The sequence below is a fragment of the Equus caballus genome, chromosome X (genome assembly GCF_041296265.1).
Source record: "Equus caballus isolate H_3958 breed thoroughbred chromosome X, TB-T2T, whole genome shotgun sequence".
Lineage (NCBI taxonomy): Eukaryota > Metazoa > Chordata > Mammalia > Perissodactyla > Equidae > Equus > Equus caballus.
In genome coordinates this window covers 44,141,256-44,153,721 of record NC_091715.1, presented here as the reverse complement: position 1 = coordinate 44,153,721, position 12,466 = coordinate 44,141,256, and the positions used below count along the sequence as shown (strand labels likewise).

General features: G+C 38.8%; 1 protein-coding gene across 7 annotated transcripts in view; it reads right to left on the bottom strand.

The window, feature by feature from the left end:
- The window catches only part of WNK3 (WNK lysine deficient protein kinase 3), a 169,150-nt gene that overhangs the window by 93,107 nt on the left and 63,577 nt on the right, over window positions 1-12,466 (bottom strand). For all 7 annotated transcript variants that reach the window (XM_023633604.2, XM_070257336.1, XM_023633601.2 and 4 more), the window contains exons 8-10: window positions 8,106-8,400; window positions 7,099-7,292; window positions 6,855-7,004 (exon numbers count right to left, since the gene is read on the bottom strand). In XM_023633604.2, coding sequence (XP_023489372.1) covers window positions 6,855-7,004; window positions 7,099-7,292; window positions 8,106-8,400 — 639 coding nt within the window. The remainder of the gene's footprint in view (window positions 1-6,854; window positions 7,005-7,098; window positions 7,293-8,105; window positions 8,401-12,466) is intronic.

Below are 12,466 nucleotides of genomic sequence, written 5' to 3'. Positions count from 1 at the left end.
GATTGGAGAATATATTTGTAAAACGTGTATTTGACAAAGGATTAGTATCATTCAGAATATATAAGAACTTCTACAAGTCAATAATAATAAGGCAAACAACAACGGGCAAAATAAAATAAAATCAAATGCCTTGAACAGACACTTCACAAAGAAAGATATACAAAGGCCAATTAATACACAAAAAAGTGCTCAACCTCATATTGCTCAGGGAAATGCAAACAAAAACCATGATGAGGTATCATTACACACTCACCACAATAGTTCAAATCAATGCTGCTGAGGGTGTGGAACTCTCATATATTGCTGGTGTTAGTGTAAAATGATGTAGTGAATTTGGAAAACTGGCAATTTCTTTAAAAGTTAAACAGCTATCCTATGACCTAGCAATTCTATTCCTAGGTATTATCCAGCAGATATGAAAACATATGTTAACCAAAAGACTTACACAATAATGTTCATAGTAGCTTTTTCCTAACAGTCCAAAACTAGAAACCACTCAGGTGTTGATGAATAGTAGAATGGATAAACAAATTTCGTATATTCACACAATGGAATATTACTCTGCAGTAAAAAGAAAAACACAAAACCTACTGATACACACAACATGGATCGATCTCAAAAATATGTTGAGTGAGAGAAGCTTTACACAAGAGTACATATTGCATGATTCCATTTGTACGAAGTCTAGAACAGGCTAAACTATGGCGAAAAAAATTAACAGTGGTTGATTCTGGAGGGATATGGGGAGAGGACTGACTGGGAAGGGGCATGAGGGAACTTTCTGCAGTAATGACAGTATTCTATATTGGGTAGGCAAGCCACAGCATGCAGGCCAAATCTGGCACACCACCTGTTTTTGTGAATAAAGTTGTATGGGAACATAGCCATGCCCATTCTTTTACATATTGTCTAAGGCTATTTCATGCATGCAATAGCAGAGTTGAGCAACAGAGACTATCCAGCCTACAAAGCCTAAAATAGTTACTATCTAGACCTTAAGAGAAAAAGGTTAACAACACTTGTTCAATATTTTGATAAAAGTTTGAGTTATATAGGTGTAAGCATTTGTCAAAACTCACTGAATTATGATCTGTGCATTTTACTGCATACAAATTTAAACTAAAAATATAAAGAAATACTGAGTTCTAATCAATAATATGCATGCTGAAGTATTTATGGATGAAGTATACTGATGTCGGCAACTTTAATTTTGAAATGTACCAGAAAAATAAGATGAATTGATAAATGGATAGACATGTGATAGAGCAAATACAGCAAGAGTTAGAATCTAGTTGGTTGGTATACGGGTGTTCACGCTACAATTTTTTCAACTTTTCTGTATCTTTGAAATTTTTCTTAATAAAATGCTGGGGAAAAATTTTTTAATTAGGTAAGGAAAGTATACAACACATACCCACAGAAATGAATGTTCCAATTTGAAATATTTTGTGAAGAACTTTATTCTAAAGAAATAAATCCTGGAATAGCATGCTTTGTCTGAAGAAACTTCAGCTGTAAAAATCTTTATTAGTCTTTAATCATTCCTGTTAGGAGTCAGCATGCACACATCGGAATTCATTATAATTTATGCCCTTGGAGAAGAGGGAATTTTATAAAACACAATACTTGACATAATAGCTGTTTGGAATACTAATATTTCACTAGAAAACTCTTACAGTACAGAACACATTTTATCTAAGGATCTCAAAACATTTTATTAGCCAAACTTAATAAATTCAGAGTCTTTAGAGATAATCTAAAGCAGAACAGAAGAGCAAAAAAAGAATAAACTGGATTCTCAGTTCCTTCCTTTAATTAATTCAATCAATCCCCTGAGTTAACTAAATCTCACTGAAGTCACCATGCTCTTTTTCTCTAATTCTATCAGGGAGGATAGCTATCTTACAAAGACACTGAATGGTGTAATGATTAAGGGCACAGCCTCTGCAGGTAGTGTGGGTTCAAATCCTGGCCCTGGTGTATGACACTAGGGAAGTTACTTTACCTCACTGAACCTCGGTTTCCTCACCTGTAAAATGGGGGTAATGACAGCTACTGTTCATAGGGTTGTTATGAGGATAGTACACATAAAGCCATTAGAACAGTATTTGGCACTCAATAGTGCTTATTATTATCATCCCATAAAGGCAAATGCTTTATTATAAATGTAGAATAGTAAGATAACCATAGGCTCCTAATATTTTAGAACTAACAGCTACACTGGCCTCCTTGCTGTTCTTCAAACAAGCCAGACAAACTCCTTCCTCAGGGCATTTGCACTGGTTATTCCCTCTGCCTGGAATGTGCACTGCGGACTCCCTCTCACCTCCTTTAAGTGTTTGCTCACACGTCACCTTCTCAATGAGGTCTACCCTGATCACCACCTCATTTAAAATTGCAACCCACTCTCCTCCAGACCCTGCTCCATATTGCCCCTGATCTCCTTGTACCGTATATATAATTTTCTTTTTATTATTTATTGACAGACTCCTGCCATCAGGCAACAAAATCAATGAAAAAAGGGATTTTTGGGTTTTCTTTACTGATATATCCCAAGCAGGTGCTCAAATATTTTTTATTTTCATCATTTGGTCTAATCCCTTCAAGTTACAGATGAAGAAACTCCAAAGAGACTTGAATCAAAGCCACCCAGTGGGTAAGGAATAGAGCCAGGAACAGGGACTATGACTCCCAGTCCAGTGCCATTTCCACTATAGCTCACTATCTCCCTGACCTTTGAACATTACAGAAAAATCACAATCATCTACATTTTTCCCCCAGGAAGATTTACCTTTGGAATTTCTTGGCTTTGTAAATGCTGCTGTGTCTGTAACACAGACATGCTCTGAAAGGCAGTGGAAGCCTGTACTGGAATACTAAGTGTCGACAGATGAATAGAAAAAGACGGTTGATTTGAAAGGGCTATCCTAGAGCTTTGATAGAGGGTCTGCTGTTGTAATTGTGTTTCTGATGACCCAGAAACAAGTACTAAGCTAGAAGATTGCTGCCAGTGTGGCTGGACAGCAGACTGCTGCTGAATGTATGCTGGCTGGTGCTGTGCTAGGTTTATCTAAAGGGGAAAAGTTTGACTGCTGTCTAACGCCCGAAGCACTGGAGGCTGGGCTAAAGGCTGTATTACACATTGTTGTTCCATTGCTGCTGGTTGTAACTGTTCTTGCAGAGTGTAATCTGGACCATGTTTGTAATGGCCTTTAGAATACCTGATAATGGCTGAACTTGCTTATGTGCCTGTGAATGAGGTATCTGATGCTGGAAAACAGCATGTTGGCTATACAAAGACTGCTATTGATTTATGGGACCTTCCTGAGTAGACAACTGATGGCTTTTCTGTGCTTGTCTATGAGATGAATGAGTCATCTGGTGATGCTGAATGAAAGCTGAGTGAGAAATCTGGCTTGGTGTTAGATGTGATTGGGAAAACTGTGCTGAGAAGTGTGGGGGCTGGATCTGGGCCTGTGAGGAGACTTGCTGAACGAAGGACATCTGTGCAGGGTGTTGAAGCTGTCCTTCCATGGCCCTCTGAGATGTAATGCTAGTTGACTGGGCTTTTAGCAAACTGACATCAGCTTGGGATGGAGCAGCTGAATGCTGGACATTAAATAAAGGGTCAGTAGAATGTGTCTGTGTATCTAAGGTTGATGTTAAATATGTCTTTTGTTCCAAAATTGAAAAATTACTAACTTGGGGTTGTGTTAAATAGCCCTGTTGTTCAGAACTTTGTGCTACATAAGGTGATACTGAGTATAACTTCTGACCTACAGAGTTTGTAATATGTACTTGCTTGCTATCAGGAGGGTTTACTGTGTATATTTGCTGGGTTATGAAGGCTGCCTGTTCAGTTGGCTGGCGTCTGGATGGCGTAAGCAGTTTGTCCTGAATAAGAGGCTTGCTCAAGAGGTACTGCCTGGTAAGCAGGCTGTTCCGTAGGTTGCACAGGGTAAGCTGCTTGGATCATATATGCTGGTTGATCTGGAAAAGGTGACTGAACCAGCGGTTGCACTGGACCAGTAGGCTGCCCTTGGGTTGGAGGCAAATAAGAGGGCTGTACCACAGGTGGGACTGAATAAGAAGTCTGCATAGAATAGGTTGCCTGTGATCCCAGTGGTTGTACAGTGTAAAGAGGATGCCCTGCGACTGGCAGTGAATAAACAGGCTGTGCTGGAGCGTGGATTGGGTAAGTTAGCTGTGATAGGTAAGAAGCTTGTTCTTGGAGATGTACCACAAAGGGCAGCTGCTCAGGAACCTTCAATGGCAAGGATGGCAGTACTGCAGGAAGTCCTGGATAAGCTTGTTGAACAGAATAAGATGGCTGTTGCAGGGGCTGAATCACATTTTCAATACCACTCTTTAGCTGCTGCCGACTTGCATGAGCTTCAGACCCTAGAATACAATCCTGCTGAACATTTTTCTGTGGCGATGCCATAATCTTAGGTTGTAAAATAAATGGCTGTTGCTGAATAGAGGCTTGGAAATAAGGCTTCTTCAAATGCACTGTCTGACTTTGTGGCACTGAAGAACCTGGAGTTATAGACTCCTGATGTACCACTGGGTAAGTCTGTGATACTGAATGCAACTTTTTGTGAAGGCTGGTGGGCCCCTGAATGCTTCCCAATGGAATTAGAAGGGAGCTGAGCTGGTCCAGCAGCATTCTGTACACTGCTCACATAGTGGGCAGAAGAATGATTCAACAAAGCTAGAGGGTGATTAGCTGGTAAGAAACTAGGAGTCTGACTGGCATCTGGTGATTTGGTTAATAATGCCTGATTCCCATTTTTAGAGCCAGGCTCAAGTTGAAGACCAACTGTTGGATGCTTGGAAGTCATTTGTGAAGCAAGCAATGTCTGAGGAGAAACTGCATAAAAGACTGGTTGTGGAACTCCAGTAACTGACAAGTCTAAAGCCACAGGTTGGGCTGAAGTTTGTCCATCTGCTCCAAAGGTCAGCTGTAGTTCCTGGTACTGGTGCAAGGAAAATTCAAATTATAAAGGCATATACCATGCCCATTTTAATGGTGCTGTCCGAGACAGAATGATAGATAAAATAATGCTATGTTCTAAAAACTTCAGCAAGTGATCAAAAAGTTGCTGGGTATAGCATTAGTCCTATAAAAATCCTAATACCATGAGGAAATGCTAGTTGAATATACTAAGGGGCTGAGACCAGTCCCAGCAGTACACTGCTCATGGCTTCTCATTTATCACACTTGCCACATAACTCATTCAAACCCTGGCAGAGATTTAGAGTAACTGAATCTGACACCTTCACACACAGACAGTGGAAGTCCCGAGAAAAAGCTCCAAAGCATTTCAATATCATAGCTAAAATGAACATAGAAGCTCTCTTAAGAGGAGAGGAGAGAAATGACTGAAATAAATACAGGATGGCTGCAATAATTCCTAGAATTTGAACAACCACGCTCATAAAAAGACCTCAATGTTCAAAGTGCTTGCTTATGTAGCTTCTATAGATTAGATGAAAAAGGCAGGCTACAAAATAGTACGTATGTGATATACATATGTATATATAAACAAAATTATATATGTATATATGAAAAAGAGACAAATCTAGAGGCTCTACTCCCAAATGTAAACAATCAGTTGGTTCTAGCTAGAGAGATAACAGGTGATTTTTCACTGTCTCCTTTATAACTTTATGGGCTTTATTTTTAAAACAGTAAATAATACTTTTACAATAATTTTTTAAACTTTTTAAAAATTTTGGAAACACATTTTAAAACATACATACCCATATACTTATGTGGTTGAACCTAAGTTAATTTAAGCATCCATTCAACAAGTTTTGCATGATACTCTTAGAAATAGACAAATCAAACCAGAACATGAGCTCAATTACAAATTATGTACCATATCACCTACAAACACGAGCCAAATACCAGGCACTGTCAACTACATCAGATTAAATCTACCCCTAGAAGATTTTAAATGCATCTGACATTTGTCAAGTACATGTATGCTTTCCCCTACAAGACTGTGAGCTCCTTGAGGACACAGACCATATTTTATTTTATTTTATATCCCCAGAGATAGTGGTCATTAACAGTTTGTTGATGAACTGTGACTGACTATATACCAATGTCTTAAAGAAACAGATGTGCCAGCTGCTCACTAAGCCATATATAGAGAATGCCTAGGAGCTCAGACCATCTCATTCCCAAAGTGAGAAGGCATACATAGAGGATGGTAGGGTTGAGGAAAGAAAACGGGGTGATGGTAAAGAAAACCCCAACCATGTGTCCAGAGTCCATAACCCAGGGAACCAGGATATAGTCTTGATATATGAACTCTCACAAAGACTGTTTACTCATTGTCAGAAATGAGTAACTCTGACTTTGAGAGTCTAAAAGACAAAAACATTTGTTTCTCCTACAGATATAAACATAAATAAAAAAAAAAAGTCCAGAATTTAGATGAAGGTGCTAAAAATTATAAGAGTCTATTAAATACTATTTCTAAGTAATTTCAAAAGACATCTCTCTACATTCAAACCAGGCTAGAAAAGTTCAATACAAAGAACAAACCATCATTACAAAGAGAAAAAGATCTAAGTCCTAAATAAAAATTTTTTAATCCACATGCTGAGTTCTCAGTTTCTTTTCCAATTACATAAGCAGTGTCTCAAGATTCTAGTTACACAAATTAGGCACATCCTTAAGAAGAATGTCTTAGCTGAAGGAAAGCATAAACAACTTTTAGGTTTCAGTGACTTTTATATAAACTATGATGAATTTATGAAAGAGAGCCTTTGCCTGTCAGAAAATCTAGGCAGTGTTAAATATGTTTAACTGAATATAAAGCCTTTAAAATGTATCTTACCTTTACCTGTGACACCTTCTGGACAGTTAATGGGGAAACCTGGGGTTGAGAGACAACTGGAGGTCCAAGGACATGTACAGGCAAAACAGTGGACTGACCTTGAACCAAAGGCAAAATTGGGGGCTGAGTCAGCTTGGGCTGCTTCTGCAACTGTTAACCAAGAAAAAAAAAGATTAAAGATAAACCCTCCCATTTACAATAAAAATACTGATTATATATTTAAAAATACAACAGTTCACCTCACCCCTGAAATCTGCTGGTAATGTCCTACTAGCTGCTGGGATGGATAAATTTTCCCTGGAACATTTATTTCAGCCTGTGGGATGTTAGAAACCATTTGAGAGCCCATCATCTGGTCTGAGGAATAGGCTATATTGGGCTGACTTGAAGTATCTGAGTGTTTAACTGATCCAGCTCCTGCCTCGGACAAACTGTCACCTACGACAAAGAAAATAAGCAACAGGTAGAAGGGAAAACTCGAAGCACAAGGTTCAAATGGCATAGGAAATGCTAAGTGTTTCTTTAATTTTTTTTTTAACTCTCCCAACCTGAGACAGCCTCAAATAAAATGTGTACACTGCACAATTAATCAAAAACCATCATGTAAACTCTCCGTGCTGACACTGTAGTATAACTAAAATTTTCTTAGTAAAACAGACCTAAAAACAAAGAATTACATAAAAATCAACTCCATTTGCTGGCCATTTCATGTATACCCCAAACTAATCTATACTAGTCATTAGGATTTCAGTAAAATCTAAGTGTCATATTCTCATTCTCCTAGAACCTGCCTAGAAAATAATACTGTCTTTATAGAGCAATTGGTTATTACTGTGAAAATACTATGTCCTTCTAGAGAAGAGAATGCACTACAGCAAAAAAATTAGAGTAACTGTTAATTTTATACTTGAGTCTAATATACAAAGGGTCTTCAAGTCTGGAAAATTCCTTCTTGAAGAATAAATTACATCTTTAGCCCCAAATTTTCTCTATTAAAGGATTTATGTTAGATCCTTAAAAATGGTAAAAAGATTATAACCCTTACTCAACTAGTACCTTGGACAAGTCACTTAGAACAGTTTCTTAATTTCAAAATAAGCAAACTAGCTGGCTTGTCTATTTCAGAGATTTTGTAAAAAGATTGATGAAATGAGAGATAACAGAATGCTTTGAAAAATATGAAAGTACTATTTAAAAATAAGTGAATACAATTACACATCGTTTTGCTTTTATAAGTTGTAACTGTGTTACCTGTAACAGAAGAGGAGTGCTGCTGTGGTTTTCCTCGTAGAAGCTGTTGTCGAACATGTTGATCAACCTCAGTTTCTTCACATTCAGCCCCGGTGTGCTGAGCAGGAGCAGGAGGCAAAGTTGTATTCTGGTGCTGAGGGAGTATATTCCCTACAGATTTGCACTGGGAATCCCTGCGTTCTTCGAAACAGCCAGGTGGTTTCTTCTCCCTGGTCTTCTTTATCAGGGTCACCCTATCTCTAATGGACTTAGCCACAGCTTTGGAATCACTTTCATGGAAGAATCCTGACTTGACCTACAAAAAAAAAACTCATAATAAGCAAACTACATCTTTAACATTTAAAATTTTAACTTTTTTTTACTAGTAGAGTTATTTTGTGCCCCAAAATTCAAGACAGAAATAAGTCAGACAGAGAAAGACAAATACCATGTGACTTCACTGATATGTGGAAGATAAACAAACAAATACATAGATACAGAGAACGGATTTGTGGTTACCAGAGGGGTCAGGGGGTGGAAGGACAAAAGGGGTAAGGGGGCACATATGTATGGTGACAGATATAAACTAGATTTTTGGTGGTGAATATGATGCAGTCTATGCAGAAACTGAAACATAATAATGTACACCTGAAGTTTACACAATGTTATGAGCCAATACTAGCTCAATAAAATAATTTCAAAAAAACAAAATTCCAAATGTTATGAAATAACAGTTCATTTGTTTCTATATTCTTTCTTAATCAGACATACATAAATGCCAGAGCCTTTAATCAGCATAAGAAAAATAATACTATTACCAAGTGTTGTTGAAATAATTCTGACTTTAATCAAAAACAAATAACTTGATGTTTCAGTACATGCAGTCTTATTACAGGTAATTTATGGCTGCCGTTAAGTTCTGTGCAAGATTAGAAAAGTTTCCTTAAATCAAAAACATTAAGTGCCTACACTGTGCCCAGTACTGGCCTCCAGAGGCATATAAGTTGACTGCATTGGTCCTTTGTCCTGTAAGAGCACACAATCTGGTAGTGAGAGAGGGATACAAACTTAACTTAAAATGAAATAAGAGGTGGAAATGAACTGCTGCAAAAGCCCTAAAGGAGTACACGCTCTCTGGAGGAAGTAGAAGTGTAAACTCTGACCTGGAATAAAACAAAAAAAGGATCCTGCAGGCTATTGAGGAAGGTATAAATGAAGTTTAGAGATCAATGCTCCAGGCAGAGGGAAGTAGGCTCATAGCAAAGTACTACATCTTACTAGGCATTAGAAGAGTAAGAGAAGTTAAGGTCTTGTTGCTTGAGAGGAACAGGGCTGAGTAGCAGAGAAAACGACTTGAGGAGGTGCCATGGCATATCATTCTCAGCTCTACCATCTGCTTTTTAAAGCATGTCTTAGGGATCTGCAGACTTGGGGAAATTTCATGGTAGTTGAAAAATGATTAAAATGTTAGACAAAGTCCACGCATTCAATTTTACTCCCTCCCAAAGCTCAAAAAAAACCCCATATTAAATGGATTTTAAGTTATAAACCCACAAGGACAGGAAGAATAAGAGAAAGACAATAGCAACAACACTTTGGACTATGGAAAACAAACAGGTAAGTAATAACTGACCTAGTGGACCCAAAAAGGGGAACCAGGGAAAGCTGAGAATCATTCCCATTTATACTGAAGAATACTCATAAGGCACAGGGACTGGCAGCACCAGGTACTTCTAGAACTGGGTAAAGTCAAAAGAGATGACTAACATAAGGAAGACTAAGTGAAAGGGTTTTGAGAAGTAATCAGATATTTAAAGTTCCTGTGCCCCACACTCTGGTCCACACCTTTGGGAGATTGCTTCTCCCCTAACCAAGAAGGTCTAGAGTTTTGTTCTCCAGAGAGGGTAAAAGAAAGCATCTCTGGACTATGAAACACCAGGCACAGTTGAGGGTATGGTACTATGTGGAAAACAAGAAGATTAAATGACCATATGCATGCTGAACGCCATATGCAGAAACCTCCAGCCCTCTTCTCCACTTGGCTACCAAGATACCAGTAACCACACCCTTACCCTCCAGGAAGGACATTGAAAGATGATTCTCTGGGGAATCTGGTCAATCCAAGTAGAAAGACCTACAAATATTGATGTCACAGATTCCCCAATTAATGGCCCACTCAGATACCCTACAGGAGAGGTCAAAGTTAACAAGTTCAATGCAAGCAATCATACTGTCAAATTAGCTTGTTAGTCCCTGTGGTAGGCAAAATTATGGCCTCCACAAAGACATCCTATCCTAATCCTCAAACCTGTGAATATGATGAGATATCACTCACATTATTGTGCTATACACTGTTGACCTTAAGATAGGGAGATTATCTAGGTGAGCCTTTTACTAGCTGTTGATACTAGAAGGATTCGACATGCCATTGCTGACTTTGAAGATGGAGTAGGGGCACATGAAAGGACTGAAGAGCAGCCCCTAGTTGCTGAAAGTGACCCCTGGCTAACAGCCAGCAGGGAAACGGGGACCTTAGTCTTAGAACTGCATGGAAGTGAATTCCATGCCAACAACCTGGATGAAACTGAAAGTAGATTCTCCTCCAGAGCCTTCAGATAAGAGCCCAGGCCACCGACACCTTGATTCCAGCCTGTGAGACCCTCAGCAGAGAATCCAGCAAAGCTCACCAGGACTTCTGACCTACAGAACTGAGAGAATAAATGGGTGCTATTTTAAGCCACTAATTTGTGGTAATTTGTTACACAGGAATAGAAAACTAATACAATCTTAAGCATGAGCATCTGGCCAAGAAATACCAGAAATATGAGAAAAGGCACTAACAAGAAGACGGAGCACAAAACCAATAAAGGAACAACAGAAAAGAGAGTAGGCAAAAAGAAAAAATGTCAAAAACAGTCTTTACTAACATTACAGGGAGGTGTGATAATATTACATCCACAAAACAAAGAAGATGTTTACTCTAAACAGAAACAGATCGAAAAATGAAAAGGAACTCTTGAAATTAAAAACATGATAACAGAAATAAAAAACTCAATGGAGGTCAGCCCTGGTGGTCTAGTGGTTAAGTTCGGCAAGCTCCACTTTGGTGGCCCGAGTTCAGCTCCCGGGCACGGACCTACACCACTCGTCTGTTAGTGGCCATGCTGTGGTGGTGGCTCACATACAAAAAGAGGAAGATTGGCAGCAGATGTTAGCTCAGGGCAAATCTTCCTCAGCAACAAATAAAAATAAAAATAAAAAAACCTCAGTGGAAGGGTTAGAAGATAAAATCGATAGTATCCACCAGAAAGGAGAATATAAAGACATAAAGATGGAAAACGGAAAAGATAAGAACATTGGAGAAACAGTCCAAGAGGTCCAACATCCAAATAACAGCAGTTCCAGAAAGAGAAAACAAAGAGGAAGAAATCATCAATAAAACCCTTCAAGAAATTTCCCAGAAACTAAAGGACACAAGTTGACAGATTGGAAGGGTCCACTGAGTATCCAACACAGTACATGAAAATAGACCCAAATCATGACACATCACTGTAAAATTTTAAAATACAGAGAAGAAAGAGAAGCTATTACAAGCTTCCAAAGAGGAAAAAAATGGATCACATGCAAAAGATCCAGAAAATAGAACAACTTAGCACTTTTCAATATCAATACTGAAAGCTAGAAAAGCATGGAGAAATGAGTCTAAATTTTTTTTAAAAAGCCAACCTAAAATGACTTAGTCAGCCAAATAATCAATTAAATATGAAAGCAGAATAAAAATATTTTCATACATGCAAGTATCAAAGAATATACCTCCCTTATACCCTTTCTTAAGAAGCTAGCAGAGGAAGTGTGCCACTAAAACAAAAGGGTAAGCCAAGAAAGAGAAAGACATGGGATTTAGGAAACATGAAATCCAATACAGGAGAGAGGCAGAGAAGTCTAGGAAGACAGTAAAGGGAAATACCAGGATGAGAGTTGTGCACCAAATGTCTAAGACAGTCATTCAGATTAGAATAATGTGACTGGAAAGACAAACATGTTAAAAGCTATCATCACCCAGATCCCCACTGTCACTGCCTTATCTTTCTTTTTAAACTAAGGAAGAATGGCCAGGTGGGCCTGGCTCAGAGTAACTGTACTTGGCTAATCTTAACCACGTGCTGCCGAAGCTCCTACATGCCCTCCCCTGAAGCAGGGCAGCAGCCTGGATCAGGTGTGGACACGCATTCCAGCCCACAGAAGTTATCTGCTGCCATTTACTCTTGCGGGGGTGGCAGGGGGGGGGGTGCGGGGGCTGGTCATGGGGAGATTAGAAGTAGAGAAGTCAGAGGGGACCACTTCCCATCAATCCATATCTTTACCAGACAACTCATTTCTGG